At 30.2% G+C, this 27,091-nt stretch overlaps 1 protein-coding gene across 2 annotated transcripts in view; it reads right to left on the bottom strand.

Annotated features, from left to right (window-relative positions):
• Positions 1 to 27,091, bottom strand: part of LOC145301352 (SMAD family member 3-like) — a 295,558-nt gene that overhangs the window by 150,950 nt on the left and 117,517 nt on the right. For both annotated transcript variants that reach the window (XM_080144568.1, XM_080144569.1), the window contains exon 3: positions 10,480 to 10,673. In XM_080144568.1, coding sequence (XP_080000694.1) covers positions 10,480 to 10,673 — 194 coding nt within the window. The remainder of the gene's footprint in view (positions 1 to 10,479; positions 10,674 to 27,091) is intronic.

Genomic DNA, 27,091 nt, shown 5'->3' with positions numbered 1-27,091 from the left:
CTCTCGTCTAGGAGAAGCTTAATGTTTTGACAAGCTTCTGGGTTTGACCTTTACTCCTGATCTGAAATGGAACACACACATCAAGTCTGTTGCCAAGGTCGCTGGAAAGATGGTGGGTTCTTTCTACCGCTCCAGAAGATATCTCACTACTGATGCAATTCTCTATCTATATAAAAGCCAAGTACGTCCAAGGATGGAATACTGCTGCCATATCTGGGCAGGAGCTGCTAAAAATAGCCTATCTTTCATTGACAAAGTACAAAATAGACTTTGTGGCTTAGTGGGGGATGCCCTTTTCTCTTCCCTGCAACCTCTCTCCCACAGAAGAGACGTTGCGAGCCTGTCTTTGTTTTACCATTATTTCCATGGCAAGTACTCATCTGAGCTCCAATCTCTGGTCCCCCCTCGCCAATCTTTCACGAAAAACACCCGTCTAGCTGAGGCCATTGTGAAAAATTTCCCCCACTGTGCCTAAATCAAAACGTAGATTCCATGAACAAAGCTTCTTTCTTAGAACTGCAGGTCTGTGGAACTCTGTTCCGTCTGCCTGTTTCCCACCTGACTACAACCTGGATGTCTTCAAATCCAACGTAAACAAATTCCTGATGAACTGCCCCCTTAAGTAGACACTTTATGAAATCTCAACACTAACGTACAACGTACTGTACATGCAATAACCCTTATCCCTGAGTGGCTTCTGGGCCTTGATAAGTGGTGACCTCCTTGTAAAAAAAAAAAAAAAGGCACTATAGATTTCTTATTGGTTCAGCGTTTCTGCCATTGAGATTGGTCTAAGCATTCTTAGCAATGAGATCAACTGTTTTCGTTAGTGGTCAAGCACACTTAAGAATCTTTGTGAAAAGCATGGGTTGGTAAACTTGGATTTTGTCTGAGATGACGTCACAAAAAATTGTGAAGAAATGATGTGAGAAGTGTAAATGGACAACATTGCTTTCACATTTTCCCCAAGTTCCAGAAAAATCTAACAGATGAAGCAAAAGTTATGGAGTAGAAAGTGTCATTTTTTGCAATTTGGGGAAATTTGTGACCCTTTTTGAGCTGGGAATGCCAAATCCAGGTGTAAATGGACAAACGGTGCAGTTCACACCTCAAGACATGTATATTTAAATTCAGCACCATGGAAAACCATTATATATACATACATATCAAGTTTTTGAGTAATATGAAAAAAAAAGAGCTCAAAAAGCATGTTTTTTTAGCCCTAAAACAGATGCAAACTAAAATTTTGCCAGGGTCAACCATACTGAATTTATATTAAGAACAATAGCCTCCATATTTTGGCCAAATTTCAAGAAAATCTAATGGACAGATCAAACACTATGGGGCAAAAAGTGTGATTTTGGGCCATTTTGGGGAAGTTTTTACCTTTTCTTAGTCCCTGGGGACACCGAATTCCAGTGTAAATGGATAACGGTGCAGTTTCAGGCCTTAACACATGTATATTTGAGTTGACCACCGTGAAAAACCATATATAGTAAGACATATCAAATTTTTGTTGAGAAATATGAAAAAAGAAGCACTAAAAGTCCCTGGGGAACGCAAATCAGAATTTTGCCAGCGTCACACATACTGGATTTATATTAAGAACAATGGGCTCCACATTTTGGCCAAGTTTCAGAAAAATCTAATGAATGGATCAAAAGTTATGGCGCAAAACATGTCATTTTTAGCCATTTGGGGACATTTTTGACCTCTTTTGAGGAGGCAACGGGAAGTTTTGCAAAAAAATTTTTTTTTAATGTGCACATCTATTTAATGAAACAAAATTTCATGGAAAACTAATGGACAGTTATCTGGCAATCGTCCGGAATAACGGACGCATGGATGGACACCACTGAAAACATAGGTCCCTCGCCAATAAATCGGGGGACCAAATAAAAAATACTTTATTAATTTACATGATTTTTGGAATACAACATTTTTATTCTGTAACCGGTATGTACATCATAAAGATTTTTCTGTACTTTTATTTTTTTTAATTAGGTCAGATTCAGGACTTGCATCTAAAATGGCTAGCTTAGCAGAACAACATAGCAAATTTTCCTATCTCCCACATGCATGGAAAGGTTTTTTTTTTTTGTTTTTTTTTTTTGTATTTTTAAAATAGAAAAGTTCATCCTTTGTTGTCCAGTATAATTCAGACGAAATAACTTGTATGTAGTTCAAGGGAAATAACTCAAATGAGTCAACATTTTCATATACTTTTTATTAATGTTTAACTATTTATTTGATATAATTTCATGAAAAATATTGCTCATTTATTTTATTAAAATAATTTCATTGAAACGAAATATTTCTTTTCAATACATTATATATAAGTAGTAAGTTATGAAAATATATATGGCAATTAAGCTATACGAGAATGAAACACAGAATATTCTGTGTAGCTTAAATGCCACATATATTTTTATAACTTACTACCTAGCTCTACCTATGTATTGAGCACTATTGAAGTAAATACCGAAAATTTACGCATAAAATTATATCTTTGTACATTAATTTATGTGATTAAATGAAGTTGTCACACACACATATATTAGAATCTTGATATTGAAAATTTATTCAAATTTTCAAATACATAAATCTATAAGGTATACAAAATTTTAATTATTCGATAAGGAATACAAATAAAACAAGATATATTTATATATGCATATATATGTATATATATATATATATATGTGTGTGTGTGTGTGTGTGTGTATATATATATATATATATATATACATATGTATATGTTATATTTACTATTTATTGTATTTCCATAATTTTTTCTATTTATAATTTTCTCATCAAGGTTTACCATTTGATGATGGCTGAAGCGGTTGTTTCCCATTATTCCCATCAGCAGTCGAGAAACTTTTTGAAAAGCATGGGTCGGTAAATGCAGAAGTACCCAAAATTTGATAAATAATAAACCAAAAAAACTTAATAGTTGACCACAGGAAAAGTCATTCTTATTTATCTCTTTATTTCATGAAGTAGTTTTCAAGGTAACACAGTTATTTATATGAAGTTCTCTTACATGCAACAACACTGGTCATCTATTTACAGCTTTCGTTTGTTTTGTGTTTAGCGTCAGCCATGTGAGATTTCAAGATACTTTCATTCATTTGGTAAAAACAAATGCTTTTTTTTGCATACATAGCAAATATGCTTGTTGACAATCATATTTACATTCCCTGACCTACTTATATTTGGTCGACCATGAGTGATTCAATATTATTTTCCGTATTGTAGATTGGTCAAGCTGTATTTGTTTTAACTGTTAAATTTCCGGAATTGTGGATAGAGTTATATCCCTTTGTCATGAAACTACTCAATATAAAAAACATCAGATAGTTTTGTGATAAAGGGAGGTAACTCTTGTATCCATAATAATACAGAGTAGCCCCACTTAAAAGCAGCCCAGAAAATATAGTCAAGAGGAGGAACAATGTATTATTCTTTAAGTTACCTGTAGCATTGTTTAAAATACCTGCATTGTTATAAAAGTGCTCCCTGTTGATATCTATGCATTTATGGGCACGTTTAACAACGTTTGCAGATACTGCTTGTAGACCTCTGATAGCGTTGGTAATGTTCTCCTTTAGTTGGTCTAGATTGTGAGGAATATTTGCATAAACTTTTTGCTTTAAAATCCCCCAAAGATAAAAACCAAATGATGACAAGTCCGGCAAACGTGGTGGCTATAACCCTTAGCTTATTGTTCTCTCTTCCGTAAACATGTCATGAACTCGTGTCAGTGATCTGTGAGAGATGTAGCATGTAGCGCCATCTTGTTGGAAAAAGAATTGCATTTTGTTTTGTGGTGTCAGTTGGTCGATAAAAGAAAGATTAGATAGATTTGGGCTACTTTTAAGTGGGCCACCATGTACAATGCAATTTCAGAACATTGTATTTTGAATTTATTTACAACTAGCGGGTGGTACCCGGCATTGGCTGGGTTTTTATAGGTGTGTGCGGTTGGGGGGGGGGGGGGTAAAATGAAAAGAAATCGAAGTAATAACCCTGTTTAAATATAAAAACAAACAATGTTAAAAGTATTTTAAAAAATCGTGAAAAAAAAAAAAAACATGATGAATTAACTAAAAAGTGAATCATGTCAAATATCAATTCCACAGTGAAGTTTGGTCCCACATCACACTCAAATTCTAAATGTATTTTTTTGTTTTCTCGAATTGTAAATTAATTTATTTCTTTTAATTTTAATTTAAGTGTAATGCAAGTGAATTCACAATATCGTTGCATTGTAATGATAAACAGTAAAGAATGAATTCTTTGTGTAAAAATAAATGTTAAGTTGAAAGCACTAATAAATAAAGCTCATAGGTAGATTTCACGGTTAGAGTCGTTAAAACCGGAAGTAAAAACCAGTTAGTCCCGCAGATTGCATCTTACACTAACTAAAAAAAAGCAAAAAGAAAATAATAATAATAATCGCGTTTCCTTTTTGTTTTGTTTTATTTTTATTTTATTATGGGAAAAGCAGAAAGCATGAATCAGGAAAAAAAAGATTTAAAAAAAAAACAAAAAAAAAAACGGCATAAATAATCTTGTACGATTCCAAACCGGTGTTTCCTTGTACTGTTCCTTGTGAACACATCCGCTGCGGTGTTAATGGGGAGCGGGAAAAGGAGGAATCTAATAGAGAGAAAAGATGTTGCAACTTTCATTGAATCTAACTGATTTTGGCAGTAGACTCTCACCGGAAAAAATATAGGAATGTACCATTGTCAAGGAACTGTAGAGGTAATAGGCCTATAGCACACCGCAGATAATGTTCAACAGTTTGTACGCATTACATTTGCATGTAATGTCATGATTTTTTATCCTATTAAGATCAAAGTCGGAGGGGAAAAAATGAGTTCATTTTATTTATATAGAAGAAGAAATAGAGAAGAAGATATTTAAAAATATTTTAATGGTATTTCTATTAATACTTGAAAATAATTTACTATTATTTATTCAGATTATATTTTTAATATTTCAACACAATTTTTTACAGGAACTAAATACAATTTTCAAGGTCTTTTCAAGATATTTTCTATATTTTCAAGGATTTTTCAAAGTAATAATGGAAATTAAGCCTTTTCAAGGCAAAAGTCAAAATTCAAGGACTTTTGAAGCCTGTGTAAACCCTGATACTGTAAAGCTAATTTCAAAATTTCAGTAGTTGGAATTGAGTTGTCTCCCTTTAACATGACAGATCAAAAAAAATTGGATTTTCTTAGTTAAAAAAAATAACTACTTAATCGATTGAAATAGTTTTTGGAATATGACATTTTCATTCCATGATAGGTACATCAAAGATTTTTCTGTATTCTTATTTTTTAATTAGGCTTAATTCTGGACAAGAAGCCACTTTTCTACAGATTATTTGGGGGGGGGGGGTCTCAATATAACTTTCAATTTCGAAATTAATTTATATTTATTTAGCATTACCCTTTCATTCTTTGTTTGCTCTGGCAATTTGTGGTTATTTCAAATGTGTTTAAAGGATGGATTCTGTTACATTTGTGATTTCATTTGTGATTTCATTTGTGATTTCACACTCCTTTTTATGCATGTTTTATTATGTCCCTTTAACCTTTACTCTTTACAAACCGTCTCTGTGAATATATATATACATATATAAAAGTGAAAGTGTCTGTGTGTCTGTGTGTGTGTGTGTGTGTGTGTGTCAGTGTACATTTCCCTACGCAATAACTCTGTCAATTTTTAGTCTACAGACTCGAAATTTGATATACAGAGTACTGAGATTTGGGAAAATCAATGTGATCGGTTTTTGGCCAGAAATTTGGCGATTAAGGGGTCAAAGTTCAACAATTTGACCTTTGAGAACTCTACCAAACTCCTCTGACAATTTTCGGTCTACACACTTGAAATTTTAGATATAGGTTCCTTGGACATGGATCTAACTTAATAACTTGATTTTAGCCCAAAACAATAAATTTTAAGGGGTCATAATAGGCATTAAAGTTAAAAAAAATTGACTTTTTTTTTTTTTTTGCTCAACATACACCTCCAAATACCCGGGCAATGCCGGGCACCCATGCTAGTATATATATATATGATGTGAATAATGGAAATAGTATTCCTACAAAACAAATAAAAAAAGTTATGTGTTCATCAGTGCTTCGTCTTTATTGCGAGATTCCTCTGCATGAATGAAATTAAGAAAAACAAAACACTGATACAAATATTTGAAAATATATTTTTGATATAATGAAATTTATGACCCGGTTCCATTTCAGAAACAGAAAATCGTTGGAAATAAAAAAAAAAAAAAACTTGGCTTGTTCCTGTTTTATATCTCTCTGTATATATACATATGTAAACATATGTATATATACATATATATACATATGTATATATATGTATATATCAACAAATGACACAAAGTTCTCATAGCTAAACTGTGCAATATTAGAGCTATTTTGTTTATTATTATTATTTAATATTGAGGTGAAACAATATTGTTGCTTTGATTCTCCTAAGTGTTCAAATATTGAGATCAGTTCTATATTAACTCTTATTTTTGCCAGGACTCAAATATCGAGTTGTATATTAGCTCTGATTGTACTAAGGGTGCAAATATTGTGGTGAGATTATTTATATCTCTCTGTATGTATACATATATATACATATGTATACATATGTATACATATGTATATATATGTATATATATGTAAACATACATATATATACATATGTATACATATGTATATATATGTATATATCAACAAATAACACAAAGTTCTCATAGCTAAACTGTGCAATATTAGAGCTATAAATATTTTTTTAAATTACCAATTTAAAAGGAATAGACACATATTGTTACTCATTTTCAAAATGCTGGGCTTTTATTGGCAACTACTTGCATACGATTGTTTCAGCCCAATAATAAAGCATGGAGAAAAGCAAAGAAAATTGATACTCATATGGGCGTTAACGGAAAGAAAAAGGCAAATGTACTTTATAAAATGTTGATAATGCTTGCATGAGACACATTACATATACGTTGTGAATAAAAATCTCTTTTTAAAGTGAATACTGTCATGTTAATAAGAGAGTCATGTTCATATGCTGTGGAAATTTTGAAAACAATTGGATTTTTCTATGCACCTATGAGCTGCCCAGTTGTGCAAAACTATAATTAATGAACTATTACTTATATGCCAATATTGGGACAAAACAACTGTATACAAGCTGTTACAAATAAAATTAATATTTTGAAAATGAGCAACAATATGAGTGTCTGTCTTTTATTAAGTGGGAATTCCAATATATATATATATATATATATATATGGTCATGCAATAACTGTTGCATACACAGTAACATTGCTTTAAAGAAAGCCTTCATCATCAGATGATGATGCTAGATTTTGAGCCCTAAGCCTCATTACCATTAGCCTAAATTGCCCCAGCAGTACCAGACTTTGTTGGATTGCTGTAAATCTGTGGGACTGCCCTTTCCACACTGATGCAGATAGAGCCTCGTCTTGTATTTTCTTTGTGTATTTTTTTTGTCTGCCAGGAAAAGGACCGAGATTATTAAAGAAAATGGGGGTTGAGTTGGCATCTGACTTTGATAAGAAAGACAGTGGTTTTCCATTTCTAATACATAGTTTTCATAGCTCTTCATATCTTTCCAATCGATGTTGGTGTGCCCAGTCAAAATTTTCCTCAAATGGAACCATTTTGCGTTTACATTAAAAAAAAATTACTTGTATTAAATTGTCATGTTGAAGTGTTCAGAATACATGAATCAGGGATTCAATTGTCCAACTGACGGTGTGGTTACATAATTCTATACTGACAAATAAAAACACAAAATATACATATGCTTATGGATAAGAATATCTATTCATTAATAATAATTATCCACTGACACATGTTTCATCGTCTACAACTGATCAGTGTGGCTGAATCTAGCAAGATTCGAAATCCGATATTAAAAAACACTGCTGCTATTCAAAAGCATACACAGGTAAAAAAATATCATTTTGTTTAACTTATTTTAACGTGTTTCTTTAAAAATAAATGTAATTTAACTACAGTTAGTTAAAAAAAAAACTGATTTAAATATATTATACAATCTATCTATATATATATATGTATATATATATATATATATATATATAGATATATGTGTGTGTGTTCTCCTTACTAATATATATATATATATATATATTTTAAATTTGTCTTTACATAAGCAGTAGTTTGTTCCTACACAGTCATGAGCATGTTTCAGTCTACTAGTATTTATTAACTAGAGACCTCTTCAAGCAACAACCCTTATTTTTGAAAGTGAAATTCTAAAAATTTTTCTTATGTAAAGACAAATTTAAAATGTAACTTGCTCTACTTCTGTATTGAGCACTCTTGTATTAACCTCGTTATATTTCACTTCTTGCCCTACTTTTGAAAACTTGCAACCTCAAATTATATATATATATATATATATATATATATATATATATATATATATATATAATTATAAAATTCAAATCGTCTTGCTTACCTGGGCGTTTAAACCGTCCATCCAGTTTGTGACTTCCGGTTTCAAAAAATTTGTCAGCTTGCCTATTTCATGGCCACTCTGCCTTAAGTCTGATATTAATAGTTAATTTTTTTTTTTTGTATTTAACTGATTTTAATGTGTTTTCCTTACAAAAAATGTAATTTAACACTGTTTAGTTAAAAAAAAATTGGTTTAAATATAAATATATAATATATAACTATAATCATATTTATAACCATACATACTGCTTTTAGTAGAGCTCCTGTGGATTCTGATGATTTATTTTTTTGAGGCCTTACTTAAAAACATTTTCTTTTCAAAGAAGAGGGGGGGGGAGAAACTTGGTTTTAGTAATGCTTTTAGTAGGGCCTCCTTAATTTTAATTAGTGGTCTGAGTTTTATTTTTTCACTCATCACTTAAAAAAATGTTTTCTCAAGACAATTAAAAGGCAATATAATCTCAAAATCACTTTTTATTTTGTACATTTTTCATCTGACACTTTAAGGGCCAACAGGTAGACTACAAAAAATATAATGATGCAGGGAGGGAGCAGACTGAATATTTCTTAAAGTGAAAAGTTGCAAAAAAAGAGATAACAAAATAATAATAATCATGGGGGAGGGGTGTCAGTCAAATCGGGGCTGTAAATCGGTTCTGAAAATGAAAGATTGATTTACTAGAACGTTGTATGTTAAACTGAACCCCCGCCAAAATCTTTAAATATTGATTTTTTTTCTATTTTTTTATAATCTGGTAGCTTAATGTCCAATAATCTGCAGAAATAGTTGAAAAAAGATGAAAATAAAAAAATAGTAAGGGGGGATGATGATTGTTCAGATGCACCTACATATTTAAAAAAAATATTTTCTTTACTCAAGTTGTACGTGATTAAAACTAGAACTTGATTTTAAAAAATTGTTTTTGTGTCCAAAATAATTTATTTACGATTATTTTATTTATATTTTTCTTTGCATGTTGGAATTGTTTTAAAACAAAAAACAAAGCAAATATGTTTTTCTAATGTAAAAAATACTTGATCAATTTGCATATTTAAAAAAACTATTTGGGTTTCTATACGGCCCAACCAAACATAGTTTACCTCCTAAAAAGAAATCGAAAGCTACTTTTTATTTTGGCAAATACATTCAACAGCCTTTAAAGATAATATAAAAGGAATCTTTTTAAAATAATTAAAATTTAACATTTTAGTATAAAGAGATCACTTTCCTATATAAATTTAACATAAAATGAGACCCCACCTCTTTGCGATGGAGCAAGACATACAATCATTAGCATTTTTTTCAAGTTTGGTGGCAGGGGTGGAGACAGAAAGTGGAAATGGGGTGGGGTGCATCATAAGTTCCAAACATTTTAAAAATACGTAGAAACACTTCAAAACGTGTGTGGGGGCTAGGGTGGGTGACTTTTCATTTTCTTTTTTTAAAAATTTGCTTTGAAAAGATCTCACCGTTAAATATTACTTAATCAGTTAATTATTATTTCCTGATATTTTAAAGGCTGTTAAACACACACATACACACACAAAACGTGTGTGGACTTGTATGTTTTTTCTTTTCATCTTTTTAAAAAAAATTTTCAAGGAATTACACCTCTCTTATATAATACATTTTTCATTTAATGATCTTTGCTGGTCACCATGTTTGTTTTCGTGCACGTGTGCATTTAATTTTTGCACACGCATGAAATTGCATAGTTCTCACTGGTCGGCACGTTTGTTTTTGTGCACACGTGCATTCAATTTTTATGCATTTATACATTAATTCTGTATACACACTATTCCATAGCTAGCTATAACATATACTGACCCAACAGGTCACAAGGAGTCTAGTATACTTTACTTTATATCTTAGATGGATACATAGATGAATAGATGGATAGAAATAGAAGATGACAATAGATTCACTTACCTGGCGCCTCCACTCTGGTATAGTGATATGGATTCACACAAACTTCGTCCCGTTTCAAATTATAAGCGTATTCACAGTTATCAAGGGCACGTAACTCCTGGTGGTTCTGTAAATCAGGCCACCGCCACAAGCGACAGTAAATTACGTGTGGATGACCCTTTCTGTGCGACACCTGTAAACGACCATCTAAGGAACTGAAAAGACAAAAAGTGATCATCAGTATTAGGTTAGAAGTAAGGTTAAGTAAAAAAAAACTGATTATAAATTACAGTAATATTATATTTATAGCATTTATATTTATAGCATTTATATTTATAGAATTTATATTTATAGCATTTATATTTATAGTATTTATATTTATAGCATTTATATTTATAGCATTTATATTTATAGCATTTATATTTATAGTATTTATATTTATAGTATTTATATTCATAGCATTTATATTTATAGTATTTATATTCATAGCATTTATATTTATAGTATTTATATTTATAGCATTTATATTTATAGTATTTATATTTATAGTATTTATATTTATAGTATTTATATTTATAGCATTTATATTTATAGTATTTATATTTATAGCATTTATATTTATAGTATTTATATTTATAGCATTTATATTTATAGTATTTATATTTATAGTATTTATATTTATAGTATTTATATTTATAGTATTTATATTTATAGCATTTATATTTATAGTATTTATATGTATAGCATTTATATTTATAGCATTTATATTTATAGTATTTATATTTATAGCATTTATATTTATAGTATTTATATTTATAGCATTTATATTTATAGTATTTATATTTATAGTATTTATATTTATAGTATTTATATTTATAGTATTTATATTTATAGCATTTATATTTATAGTATTTATATGTATAGCATTTATATTTATAGCATTTATATTTATAGTATTTATATTTATAGCATTTATATTTATAGTATTTATATTTATAGCATTTATATTTATAGTATTTATATTTATAGTATTTAAATTTACAGTATTTATAGTATTTATAGCATTTATATTTATAGTATTTATATTTATAGTATTTATATTTATAGTATTTATAGTATTTATATTTATAGTATTTATATTTATAGTATTTATATTTATAGTATTTATATTTATAGCATTTATATTTATAGTATTTATATTTATAGTATTTATATTTATAGCATTTATATTTATAGCATTTATATTTATAGTATTTATATTTATAGTATTTATATTTATAGTATTTATATTTATAGCATTTATATTTATAGCATTTATATTTATAGCATTTATATTTATAGTATTTATATTTTATAGCATTTATATTTATAGTATTTATATTTATAGCATTTATATTTATAGTATTTATATTTATAGTATTTATATTTACAGTATTTATAGTATTTATAGCATTTATATTTATAGTATTTATATTTATAGTATTTATATTTATAGTATTTATAGTATTTATATTTATAGTATTTATATTTATAGTATTTATATTTATAGTATTTATATTTATAGCTATTATATTTATAGCATTTATATTTATAGCATTTATATTTATAGCATTTATATTTATAGTATTTATATTTATAGCATTTATATTTATAGTATTTATATTTATAGTATTTATATTTATAGTATTTATATTTATAGTATTTATATTTATAGTGTTTATAGTTATAGCATTTATATTTATGGCATTTATATTTATAGCATTTATATTTATAGCATTTATATTTATAGTATTTATATTTATAGCATTTATAGCATTTATATTTATAGAATTTATATTTATAGCATTTATATTTATAGCATTTATATTTATAGCATTTATATTTATAGCATTTACATTTATAGCATTTATATTTATAGCATTTATATTTATAGCATTTATATTTATAGTATTTATATTTATAGCATTTATATTTACAGTATTTATAGTATTTATAGCATTTATATTTATAGTATTTATATTTATAGTATTTATATTTACAGTATTTATATTTATAGTATTTGTATTTATAGTTATAGCATTTATATTTATAGCATTTATATTTATAGCATTTATATTTATAGTATTTATATTTATAGTATTTATATTTATAGCATTTATATTTATAGTATTTATATTTATAGTATTTATATTTATAGTATTTATATTTATAGCATTTATATTTATAGCATTTATATTTATAGTATTTATATTTATAGTATTTATATTTATAGTATTTATATTTATAGCATTTATATTTATAGCATTTATATTTATAGTATTTATATTTACAGTATTTATATTCATAGTATTCATATTTATAGCATTTATATTTATAGTATTTATATTCATAGCATTTATATTTATAGCATTTATATTTATAGCATTTATATTTATAGCATTTATATTTATAGTATTTATATTTATAGCATTTATATTTATAGCATTTATATTTATAGCATTTATATTTTATAGCATTTATATTTATAGTATTTATATTTATAGTATTTATATTTATAGTATTTATATTTATAGCATTTATATTTATAGCATTTATATTTATAGTATTTATATTTATAGTATTTATATTCATAGTATTCATATTTATAGCATTTATATTTATAGCATTTATATTTATAGTATTTATATTTATAGCATTTATATTTATAGCATTTATATTTATAGCATTTATATTTATAGCATTTATATTTATAGTATTTATATTTTATAGCATTTATATTTATAGTACTTATATTTATAGTATTTATATTTATAGTATTTATATTTATAGCATTTATATTTATAGTACTTATATTTATAGTATTTATATTTATAGTATTTATATTTATAGCATTTATATTTATAGTATTTATATTTATAGTATTCATATTAATAGTATTCATATTTATAGCATTTATATTTATAGTATTTATATTCATAGCATTTATATTTATAGCATTTATATTTATAGCATTTATATTTATAGCATTTATATTTATAGTATTTATATTTATAGTATTTATATTTATAGTATTTATATTTATAGCATTTATATTTATAGCATTTATATTTATAGCATTTATATTTATAGCATTTATATTTATAGCATTTATATTTATAGTATTTATATTTTATAGCATTTATATTTATAGTATTTATATTTATAGCATTTATATTTATAGTATTTATATTTATAGTATTTATATTTATAGTATTTATATTTATAGCATTTATATTTATAGTATTTATATTTATAGTATTTATATTTATAGTATTTATATTTATAGTATTTATATTTATAGTATTTATATTTATAGTATTTATATTTATAGCATTTATATTTATAGTACTTATATTTATAGTATTTATATTTATAGTTTTTATATTTATAGTATTTATATTTATAGTATTTATATTTATAGCATTTATATTTATAGTATTTATATTTATAGTATTCATATTCATAGTATTCATATTTATAGCATTTATATTTATAGTATTTATATTCATAGCATTTATATTTATAGCATTTATATTTATAGCATTTATATTTATAGCATTTATATTTATAGTATTTATATTTTATAGCATTTATATTTATAGTATTTATATTTATAGTATTACCAACAAATGAGTAAACATGATACATAATAAATAAAAAAATTATCAGTTTAACGTCTAATCTATGAGTATTATCGCTTCCTCTCATGTTTTTATTGACTTTCTCCTCTGAACTGAACCTGCTGACTCAATTGTTCTATATCTACTTACCCCTAAAACTTTTATCCATTTTTTCAACATGGCCAAAACCATCAAAATCTCCTTTTTAGTTTATTATTTTAGTTTATAATTATTACATTTTCACCCTAAACAAGGCACATTGCCACTTTGTTGTAGGGGGCTACTATCAGGGACATAGCCATCAGGGGTACTGTGTAGGGAGTTGGGCAGCAAGCAGTCAGTTCACGTTATACTTGAACTTCTGCATGTCAGTACAGTTGGGGAAGCAGGGACCCGGAAGGGAATTCCAAAATCTGGCTGTCCTGGGGAAGAAATTACTGGAGTAGAAGGCTCTCTTACATCTAGGGATCTCTACTGTGAAGGGGTGGGATTTAACAGCTTGTCGGGTTTGTCGGGAGTATTTACGTCGAGGGGCACAAGTGCTTGCAGTTCGTCAGAGCATTCACCGTTAAAGTACTTGTAGAACAGGCAGAGGGATGCAATGTTTCGTCGATGGGACAGAAGCTGAAGCCTAGATGACAGTTCAGGACCTATCAGATTGGCGACTCTCTTTTGAACCTTGTCCAGGAGTGAGAGATAAGTGGCAGATGCACCAGCCCAAATATGACAACAATACTCCATACATGGGCGAATGGTGGCCTTATAGAGGTATAGGATACTTTCGGGCGTTAATATCTTTCTAGCAGAGTAGAGAGAACTCACCTTCTTTGCACCGGTCCTGGCGATTCTCTCAATGTAATTGTTCCAACTCATGTTTCCTGTGAGCGTTAGGCCGAGGAGTTTAAAAGATGTACTTTCAGATAAATAGTCATTGGCCATTACTATTGGTGGTAGAGAAGGTTTCTTGTAATTATTGAAGGAAACGAGTTTAGTCTTGGCAGCATTAAATGTGACCAACCATTTTTGTCCCCATTCCACTACAAATCGGAGGTCATCCTCCAGTGTTTCTGCCATTTCTTTAGATATGTGTTCATTTGTTTTCCTGTTGTGTCTGTTATAGAGCGTGGTGTTGTTAGCATCTCTCTGTACTGTATAGGTTTAATCTTCCTCTGTGATCATGAAAGCTAAGGCCGTCTTGAAGACATGTAGCAACAGAAGCGAACACTCGTGCATACAATTTTGAATATCTTTGGTTTATAATGTCATCGCTGATTGGTTGTAGAGGTCAACTTCCTTTCTGATTTGCCAATCAGAGACCATCTCTCAGGCAAGTTGACCACGTGATTTAGTGTATAAAAGTTTAAACATGCAGCATTTCTCCCTCTTTTTTTCCAGCTATCACCTGACAACACACTCCTCTTTTGGGGATAAACTTCATCTGAGTCTTTTAACCACGGGGCGGCAAGAAGGCAAACAAGCCAACATGACTACCACTGCACACACACTTTAATAATACAGCACATTTCCCTTCAGAACTGTCTCTACACATGAACTCTTTTTCTTTTAACAGATCTGTCTAATACTCTGTCTACATCCACATACACATGAACTCTTTCCGATACTAACGAAGAGTGATCAATAAGGGTGTTGTAAATATCAGAATGCGACTCTTGTCTTTTAATTCTAGACACGTTACGCATTTCTCTCCATGCTACACATGTCCTCAACCCTAACTGGTCAACTTTCAGAGATCATCATACTGCATATAAATGCCTGACAGACTATTTCCTTGGTGGACAGTGGTAACGCTCTACTAATGAGTAATCACTCGGGTTATGACAACAGAATATTCTTATCATTGTTTTGACTCTTGAGTATACAGTAGCATCCAAAACTAAGGGACAAAATTTTAAAACTTAATATTTGTTAGAAATAACAACTGTGAAAAGCTGAAATTTTGAAAACTGGTAGTCGTTATCATCCATAATAACATACTAAAATTTGAATCATTTGCAAAGGATAGAAAAAAATTATAACAATTATTTATTTTCAAAATAGGAACGACCAAAAGTAAGGGACAAAATTGAGAAAAACAATGTAAACAGTATTACAGTATTCAAATTTTTGGATTTCCTCTAAAGAATAAGTCTTAGTCATTTGTAAACGTTGCATCAGCCAGCAACATGGCAAGACGCCAAAAACTTGATTATTCTGTGAGACAAGCTATTGTGAAGCTACATAAAGAAAAGCACACCATTAGAGAGATTCCAGAGAAAGTGAAACGTTCCAAGAGTGTTGTAGGCAGGGTTGTTAAATCCTACGATGATACTGGCATAATAGTGCTTTTAAAACCGGCAAACCCTGCAAAACTTTGGCAAGAGAAGATCGAATAATGCAGCATATATCATTAAAGGATCGTTTTAAGTCTTGCACAGAAATTAAAAGGGTTATGAATAGTACCTCATGTGTTAATGTGTCAAGACAGACTGTTTCTAGACGACTGCAAGAAATAGGGCTGTTTAATCGAACCACAGGGAAAAAAAACATTTGTTAGTTTGAATAAGAAGAGATTAGAGTTTGCAAACAAGTATATAATTTGGACATATGAAAATTGGGCAAAAGTATTTTTCAGTGATGAAAGCAAGATTAATTTATTTGGAAATGATGGGAAAAAACAATGTAAAGAGACGTGTTGGTGAAATATTAAGTGCAAAGTGTACTAAGAAAACTGTCGAGTTTGGGGGCGGACGCGTCATGGTATTTGGAATGTTTTCTAGCCACAGTACAACGTCTCTTGTCTAGTTACAAACTTGTGTAAACGTGCAGATCTATAAAAACATTGTTCAAGATCAGAATTCAGGTTTCGATAGGGCTACCTTTATGCAAGATAATGCCCTATGTTACAAGGCAAAGGTGGTAATGAGTTACCTTAGCGAGCAAGATTTTGAAATAATGGATTGGCCACCGCAAAGTCCTGACTTAAATCCAATAGAAAATCTTTGGAAGACCTTAGGAGTGAAAGTTATAAAAAGAAATCCCACTAACACAGAGGATTTGCAAATGATTCAAATTTTAGTATGTTATTATGGATGATAACGAGTACCAGTTGTCAAAATTTCAGCTTTTCACAGTTGTTATTTCTAACAAATATTAGGTTTTAAAATTTTGTCTCTTAGTTTTGGATGCTACTGTATATCAGACACAGCTGGACACAGTTAATCAACTGAGAACCACATCACTCTATATAAAAGCATATAAGATATCAACGGATACACACCCGAGAGTCAAAACAATGAAAAGAATACTCTGTTGTCATAGCTCGAGTAATGACGTTGTATTTATCCATTTTATAAATATGTTTTTTTTAGAACATTTCAAAAATATTCTTGAGTATGACGTAGTCTACAGATGCACAATAATATTTGACCTGAACGCAGACCTCACCCTGTGTACTTTTAATCTCAACATGTTTAGCTGACAGATGTTTCAGCATAAAATTTAATACAAAAAAAAAACAAAAACAATGAAAATACAAAATACAAAAGGTATTAAAAATATATAAAAGTACGAAAAAATATATAAAAAAAAAAATATTCATTACATTTTTTATGAATATATTTTTTATGTCATTCATTTTTTTTGTAAGGAAACAAAAGATAAAATTCTAGAAATATTTAATTACCTATATTTCAATTGTTAATAAAAGTACAAAACAACCCTGTATGCGTTTTTCTCATACCAACGTAACTTTGATAATTACATATTCGATTGTTTGTTTTATGTACTATTGTGCAAATATTTATTTAAAAATAAGCCTTAATGTCAAGTAAAACATTGAAAGTTTCAATATTCACCTTCTTCCCCTTCATCCATAGACTGAATGACATCCACATATCTGTCCGTGGTCTTGTCACACTCATAGAGAACCTTGATGCCAGCAAAGCAACTGCTCCTGACAATATTCTAGTTCCAGTACTCAAAAAACTGCAACTGGAACTAGCACCATTCTTACAAAGCTGTTCAATGGATGCTTAAAGAAGAAATGCTTTCCAACACTTTGATAAACCTCATTAGTTTGGTCAGTATTCCCAAATACAGGAGATTGGTCTTCTGCATCTCAGTACAGACAAATTATTCTACTGTGTGTCATGATTGAGTTACATGAATCCATGTTAAATAGAGAAATTGCCAACCATCTCAGCAAAAACATACTCAGTAACAAGCAATATGGTTTCCATCTGGGTGAAATCTACAGCTGATGTACTGACTGTAATTTCACATAGGATCAGGGAATCTATTGACAACAATATTTTTAGTTTTAACTTAGTTTAACATATTTCCTTACAAAAAAGTGAAATTTAACCCCAATGAGTTAAAACCAAAAAAACTGATTTAAATATAAATATAAAACATATAACTATAATCATATTTACTGCTTTTAGAAGCGTTCCAGTGGATTCTGATGGTTTATGTCTTTTCAGTCACCACTTAAATGTTTTCTCAAGACAAAAAAGACAATATAATCTCAAAAGAACTTTTTATTTTGAACATTTTTCATCTTACTCTTTAAGGACCAACGGGTAGAGTAAATAAAAATAATAACAGAGGGAGGGAGCAAACTGAATATTTCTCAAAGTGAAAAGTCGAAAAAAAGAACAAACAAAAAAATAATAATCATGGAGGATGACGAGGGCTAAAGGAGCCAACGTCAAATCGGGGCTGTAAATCGGTTCTGAAAATGAGGTACGATTTACTAGAACATTGTATGTGGAACCTTTTCCAAATATTTAAATATTGATTATTTCCAATTTTTTTATAATCTGATAGCTTAGTGTCTAATAATTCACAGAAATAGTTGAAAAAAGATGAAAAGGAAAAAATTTTAAGGGGGGGGGGCAATCGTTTAGGTGTATCTACATATTTTTTAAAAATATTTTCTTTACTCAAATTGTGCATAATTAAAACTAGAACTTGATTTTTAAAAAAAAAACTATGCTTTTTTTGTGTCCAAAATTATTTATTTATGATTATTTGTGTTTTTTTGTCGCAAGTTGAGATTGTCTTTAAACAAAAAAACAACACAAATATGTTTTTCTAATGTAAAAAAAAATATACTTGATCAATTTACATATTTAAAGAAAATTTTTTTTTTTTTTAACAATCTAACCCGGCATAGTTTAAAAAGAAATCAAAATCTACTTTTTGGAGGCTAATACATTTCAACCGCCTTTAAAGATAATATAAAAGAAGGAATTGACACAGCGAGAAATGTGATTGTTTGCACTTATTAAAGTTCGGTGGCAGGGGTGGGGACAGAAAGAGGAGATGGGTGAGGGTGGTGTCATAAGTTTCAAACCTTTCAAACGAGTGTGGAGGGAACTTTTCATTTTTTTAAGATTTGCGTTTGAAAAGGTTTCACCGTTAAATATTATTTAATCAGTTAATTATTGTTTCCTGATATTTTTAAGGCTGTTAATACAAAAAAAAACAAAAAAACTAGGGTGGACTTATATAATGCACACTCTCTCCTTGTATTTTTTTTCTTTTCGTTTTTTTTTTTTTTTTTTCAATGGATTACACCTCTCTTATATAAAGGATTTTTCATTTAATCTAAGAACAATAATGTTAAGACCTTTATCATAAAATGTATTTTGTATCGTTTTTGCTGGTCACCATGTTTGTTTTAGTGCACGCATGCATTCAATTTATTGTGCTCATGCGAAATTGCATGTTGTTTTCACTGATTGCCATGTTTGTTTTTGTGTGAATATGCATTCAATTTTTGCGCGTTTATACATTAATTCTGTATACTCACTATTCATTAGCTAGCTATAACATATACTGACCCAACAGGTCATGGATAGTCTAGGAATATATAAACCCCCTGCTACCCAACAGCTTTGCAAACAAACTCTTCAAATTTTTTGTAGATATTTTTTAAAAATAAACAACATAAAAATTATCAACTGATGCAATCAAATGCAATGTTCAGGTGAAGATGCATTCCGTTGCAAATTGCTGAGTCGATGCACAATTAGGAATCCATTTATTCACTTTACGTTTCAAACAAATATTTCAAATAAGAGCGTAATTATTCATAGCCATTTTCTTTTTCATTTACTTAAGAGATCGCAATGCTAAAATGCACAAGTCATATTCAGATGCACATAAAAACATTGTCATTCTTCATATTATAAACTTTTGTGCTGCATGTGTGCATGTGCGTGCTAATAATGCTTTTGAAGAGCCACACAAGAAAAATGATGCGTTGTTGCTAAGTGCAATTAGGAAAAAGTTAGATTTCAATGCAATTTGCAAAATGAATAGAGATATCATTTTGATTTTTCTGAAACATTTAAAACAATCACGTTAAACATCGGTGAATCGTTTGATTTCAATTTAAGCGGAAACTACCATATTTAGATGTGAGCGTATGAAAAATGAAAATGAGATAAGAAATGGAAAATTCCACGTAAAGTTAATTTAAGCAAGAAGAATGAATCTTCCATAAGAATTAGAGTTAGCGTTTACATGTGAGGATATTACGTAATAATTGACATATACCCAAATAAGTTGATGAAATCTTTTTCTTTTTTTTTCTGGATTATGCGAGAGAGAGAGAGAGAGAGAGAGGGAGGGTAAGAAAGAGAGAGATCATGCTTTGAGAAAAGTGGTCACATTTAGTTAAGATGAGAATGTTTCAGAAATGTTTAAATAACGATTAATGATATTTCTATTATCTAATTTGGATAACTTTTTTCATTTTGCTTGTGTCGATTTCACATAATGTAAATTGACCTTTTTCAGGTGTATTTTTTTTAAGCTTATTCGGGACTTTTAGCTGGGCTCACACACAGTGTTCTGTGACAAATACATACAGGTGGGCATCAGAGCTTTACGGACAAATTTATCTTTGGTAAACCTTTAGCAACTAAATATTTTCGTTTATTAGCCAAATAGAAAAGTTAGTAATCAAACCCATGTGATTTTTGGAATATGACATTTTAGTTCCATGATGAGTACATCATAAAAATGCTTCTGTAATAAGCATCAAATTTCATATTGAAACTTGAAAGTACAGAGTAGAATGATAAAATTGTTGCTCTAAAAAAAAAAAGCATGATTCCATTTCTGTTTAATGAAAACCGGTTTTCTTTTTCTGTTGCAGACCATCTGCTAGTTGGTCAGTTGTGTAAAAATCAAAAGTGATAGGAGCCTTCTATCATGTCTGAAAATAACACAATGTTCAATGACCATTATCAGAGATGCGCCACTGTACGACTCATGCTATCTACCGATCCAAGTTATGTAAACAGGACCATTGCCAGCACCCTCAAAATTCATCGCTAGATTAACACAAATAACAGGGATGTGCCAGTGTGATGAAAACAAAGTTTCCGGCCACGGTTATGATCTTTGGTGTGGTTTCAAGTGAGAGTCACATCATGCCACCTCACATCTTCAAAGTCTGTTCAAAGTCAACACCAAAGTGTACCTGGATGTGCTGAAGAATGTGGTGATCCCCTGATGCAATCAAGTGGCTGTTCGCAGACCCTGGGTGTGGCAACAGGACTCGTTGCCGGACCACAAGTCCAAAGATGGTTTTAGAAGGAATGCTACAACTTTGTACTATTCTCTCTGGCCTCCCCCCTTCTTCCCCGACCTGAACCTGCTGGACGACTTCATTTGGTTATACATCGAGACCATCACCAACATGACCTCCCACAATCCCCAAGCCAGCCTGATCGCCGCTATCCACCAAGTATTCACCGAGCTCTCGCCGGCGATTGTGGAAAAGCATGCTCTAAGTTCTGGACCCCTATCGAGGCAATGATTGAGGCTGAAAGCGTCTAAATTGAATAGATGACAACTCTACTACATAATTAAGTTACCTGAATTGATTTTTTCAATAAAAGTTTTAAAATATTATTCTATTAAACTTTTATTGTTTAAATAATTTAACTTTCCTTGTTTTATTTCAACAAAAAAGGTTTAAAAGACATTGATGTAACAATTCCAAATGACTAACCATTCCAAATGACTAAGAATTCCAAATGACTATGGCTTTAACAAAAACAAAAACAGAAAAAAATAACAAAATCAGGATTCAAAATGATTTGAAGAACAATATGGTTTCTAAAAGATACAAACATTATACTGGTTGTTGTAGAGCAACTGGCCTAATCAAAAAAAAAATCTTTAAAAATACTTAGACAATTCCTGGAAGACCAAGCTGAAGTGAAATACAAGTCTGTCTATAACAGATCCATTGGATATAAATTCAAATTTTAATAAAATCAAGATTTAGCTCCAGGACGGAGTCTCTTGATCTCCTCAAACTTACGTAAATAAAATAAAAAATTTAAAGCAAAAAAAAAAGAATGGAGGTTTTCTTTTAAGTGGAAAAAGTGTAAATCATAGAAAATGAAGTAGCAATGCAATCTAAGAAGATGTGCGTGATCTTAAAAAAAAAAAAATAGCAAAGATCCTAAAGCGACGTCTTATCTGCTGACGAGAAGCATGCCGCCTCCTCCTCTTCTCAAATGTAAGCAACATTTCCAGCCATAAAAGATTTTTTTCTTTTTTACATAGGCATCACCACTTATCAAAGCCGATAGGCCACTCCAGAATAAGGGTTAAAGGGTATACAGTAGTCAAAAGGACAATATAGTAATCGATAGTAATGGAAGTTCGGTAAATTTGTTAACTTAAGTGGAACGACTCATCAAAAACTTGTTCACGTTGGACTTGAAGACAACCATATTATAGACAGCTAGAAAGCAGGAAAACGGAAGACAATTCCATAGGAGTTCAGTTCTAATAAAGAAGCTTTGTTCATGGAATCTACGTTTAGGTTTAGGCACAGGTAAAGAGTGGGGGGAATTATTGATAGTGTTTTCAGCTAGACGAGTGTTTCTTGTGAAAGTTTAGTGAGGGGGGATCATATATTGAAGCTCAGTTGAACACTTTCCATGAAAATAACGATAAAGCAGAGACAAACTCGCAACACCTCTTCTGTGAGATAGAGGTTGCAGGAAAAAGAAAAGGATATCAAATTCAAAGATGACCCAAATTTAATGTCATCTACCATGGAATCATTAATAATCATTAAATTAACCCTTTTTGCAATCCAACCATCTTTGGTACAAACTTCAAGCTATGCATGACTTGTCCCCCAAGTTTTAGTCAGGAATCTTCAACAGACTTTGTTTTATCACAATTCAATTTTTGCTCCAAATCTGCATTATAAATACAACTTTGGCTAGAAGTTATGGGCATTACTTATTGAACGCTTCCACATAAATACAACTGATTTGGGATGTGATTGATTTCTCCAGTTCAGGAATATAATCCAGGGATTGTTTTGATAGACATTATGAAGGAATAAATAAAAAGGAAGGAAAGATTGTCTCTGTGGATGAAAACGGTGCGTTTGCCACTGGAACTTCGTTACATCGTATACTTTTTTCTGATGACATTATATTCAGTGCAACAATGTGGTTGTCACTAGATTTTTATATCATTGTACACTTTTCTCCAACAACACTGTTTTCAATACTGATCTCTCTCTCATAGATCTTAGCCCTTTGAGTGCTAAAACAATTTCTATCAACATCCATGAATAGCAAAGCATGCCATTCACCCATGGTCAATACTTATAAATAATAAATGTTCTGGCACATATTCTTTCTCACATCAAGGATTTCACACTTTAGGCTAAGACAGTCTTTGTATGGCGTCAACAAAGTAAATCTAAACTATTTTCATCACTCATCTAGATTCCGCCTCATCACATCCATTAAACATGATCTTTGAGATGATCCTAGAATAAAAATCTGGGAGGTTGTGGTCCAGTAAATGTGAAACCCATTTAACTAATAAGATGTTTCCTAAAGTATTTTCCACATGCCATCAAACAGCAATAAAACAAAGACTATTAGAAATTCATGACTAAACTTGATGAACAAGTTAGGCATAGAAACTTAAATTTGAATTGTAGAAACGATTGTGAATTTTATTAACAACTAACGGTGTGGGGGGGGGTATCAAGACAACAGTAGGCAACCCGGGTGGAGAGAGGTGTTAAAAAAAAAAAGAAGAAAGTGGCAGTAGCGGTGGGATCTCTTTTTTTTTGGAGGGGGGGGTATAACACAAATTAAGCATTTCAACACCAAACTTCAAAAGAGAAGTATTCACGTTATATGAAGGCAGCAGAGAAAAGCAAATGTTATGGAAGCGAAGCAGCAAGAGAGAAATCACCAATCCTTAGAGAATTTAATTTACAGAATTGTAGGTGGAAAACCATAAAAAAAATACACTATTATGGTGGCACAAAAGTAAAAACAGGCACTAGTAAAAATAGGGACACTAATAAAAATAAAAATGGATAATAAAAATCGGCACACTAGTAAAAATAGGCACACTAGTAAATATGGATACTAATAACAATGGGCACACTAATAAAATTGGCACACTAGTAAAAATTGGCACACTATTAAACTTGGCACTAATAAAAACGGGTACACTAGTAAAATGAATACTAATAAAAATGGACACACTAAAGTAAAACTGGGCACACTAGTAAAAATAGATAATAAAAATGAGCACACAAGTAAAAATGGCACACTAGTAAAAATTGGCACACTAGTAAAAATTGGCACACTAGTAAAAAATGGAATAGTTTGAAAAATTATTTTTGTAGTACGTTCTGCTTCCTTTGTGAAAAACCATAAAGAAATCCTCAATTAGTTGAGAAAGAGATAGACGTTCTAAGGTCGTAAGAACAATGGATTTTGTCAAATACATATTTTGGAGACTAATTCCTTCGAAGTTCCTAGAATGTAGTTATTATTAGAAAAGAGGACATATGTGGCATCCATGAAACGAAAATGGTTGTGAATGAAAACATGGATGTTATGATTTGTCTTGAGCTGACTTCAATCCCATAGAAAATGTCTGGAACTACATGGGGTAATTGGGTTAGAGAGTGCCAACATGAAATTAAAAATAACAATATGCTTTTGGAGGTTCTCATAGATGAATGGATCAAATTTCAAAGACAGACACTGACAGATTATTCAGATCTCTACACAAGTGAATTCATACCTTAAGAGTGTCAAGATTTGATTAAATCATTTTTTTTTAAATAATCAACCTCCTCACCATATCCAGTTTGAATGCCTAGTAAAATTGCATAAAAATAGAATTGTACTTTTATAGTATGATTAGCAAGGCAAGAAAAGGCAAAAATAAATTATTGACATGTTCTCTTCTTGCTTCACGTTTTTCTTTCCTTTCTTTTCCCTTGTAAAAGCAATTTTCTTCTATTAAACTAGCGGAGTATCCGGCATTGCCGGGGTGGAGAGAGAGGTAGTATACTATGGCTATTAAGCAACCAACCCCCAGAAAAAAAAATAGCGAGTACCCATATAAGTGTAAAAAAAGAAAACATTATCCGCAGTAGCCAGGCTCAAACCTGTAATGTGAAAAACGAAAATGAGGTGAAAAAAGCAAACGCGTTAGCCATCTCGCCCACGGCAACTTTATGACATCATGGGCCTTCAAAATAATGTCTTTTAAGCATACGTTGATATCACTAAGTGCAATGTTTACGCAAAAACTGACCCCTCCTTGTAAAACATGGCCCAGTTGACAGTCAAAGAATTAATGTTTTTGGCCAACTTTTTGGATGTTTGTCATCGATGAGATCGATCTTTTTACCAATACCAATTTTGTCAGTGTTTCTTGCGTGTGTTAAAAGTTTTTCAGACATACAAACACACACAGACACACGCACATACTAACACACATTTTGCCTTTTATATGATAGATAAATCTCAAATGTCTGTGTGTGTGTCCGCTAAAAACTTTCTCATCCGCATCATACAGGTACAAAAAAAAACGTAGAAAGACCGATTTCTCATACAAAAAATATTTTTTAAAATTGGAAAAAAATTGTTGATTATTTCATGTAGAAATGTCGTTTTCTTTGAAGGGGGTATCAGATACAAAAACCTTGCTTTTAACATGGTTTGCAAACTGCACTTGTGTTAACCGTCATTAGATTTTTCCATTTTAAATAGCTAAATTTGCAATGTTATAACATCTGTGTCCTCGATAAGGTGTTCGCTTGCTAACTGGAACGCATCAATTTTTTTTTTTTTTTTTCGTTTTTTTTTTTTTTTTTTGCTTACAAAATTTTGCTTTCAGTTTCGCTTCTGGCTGATGGCACCCAAGTCCCTTTTTTTTTTTTTAATACAAATATAATATTCAAGTGGATTTTATGACTGGGTAATGATGAATGTACCTAGCTAGTACTTGCATAAAAACACAAAAAGATGCTCATAGCAATTGCTTACAACGACTTCCATGACTAAATCACAATTAAAACCTACTGTAGTGTTCATGAAACAATCAGTACATTGCTCACATTATTTGGTAACAAGTTAGGAGCCTCTCCACAGAAATGAAATAAAAACAGCTCACCAACCAAAAGTTCTAAACAAACGACATGTAAGATGAGAAAATGAACATTACCTGGCGCACGATTACAACGATAAAGATAAAAAATAAGTTTTGCAGCTGACACCAGAATGAGTGTTGACAAGAGAACTCTGGAAATTACATAGCTGGAAGTTATATCCACACACACCAGAACTCATACAGTAATTAACATAAAGCTTTGCAATATAATAAAATGGAAAATATGTAAAGTTTTATATCAAGTTAACTTATAGAAGCAAGTATAATACAGAGGTGTAACGGATTAACACATAAAGGTGGAATGAGCTATGCAGATTTATCTTGTGTATGTGTATGTGTGTGCATTTTTTTTATATACTCTTATTAAATTGTATTCTTATTTGCATCAGTGTGGATTGATGGAAGTTCCGTATGATATATTTCAGGAAAATTTCCCTTCATCACATGTATGTTCAACTTTAAGTCAAATATGCATATCATAGGGACTTCCA

This window comes from Euprymna scolopes, chromosome 2, assembly GCF_053919585.1.
Source record: "Euprymna scolopes isolate OS-2025 chromosome 2, ASM5391958v1, whole genome shotgun sequence".
Lineage (NCBI taxonomy): Eukaryota > Metazoa > Mollusca > Cephalopoda > Sepiida > Sepiolidae > Euprymna > Euprymna scolopes.
The sequence above is the reverse complement of the archived record's forward strand: the minus strand, read 5'-3'. Positions and strand labels throughout refer to the sequence as shown.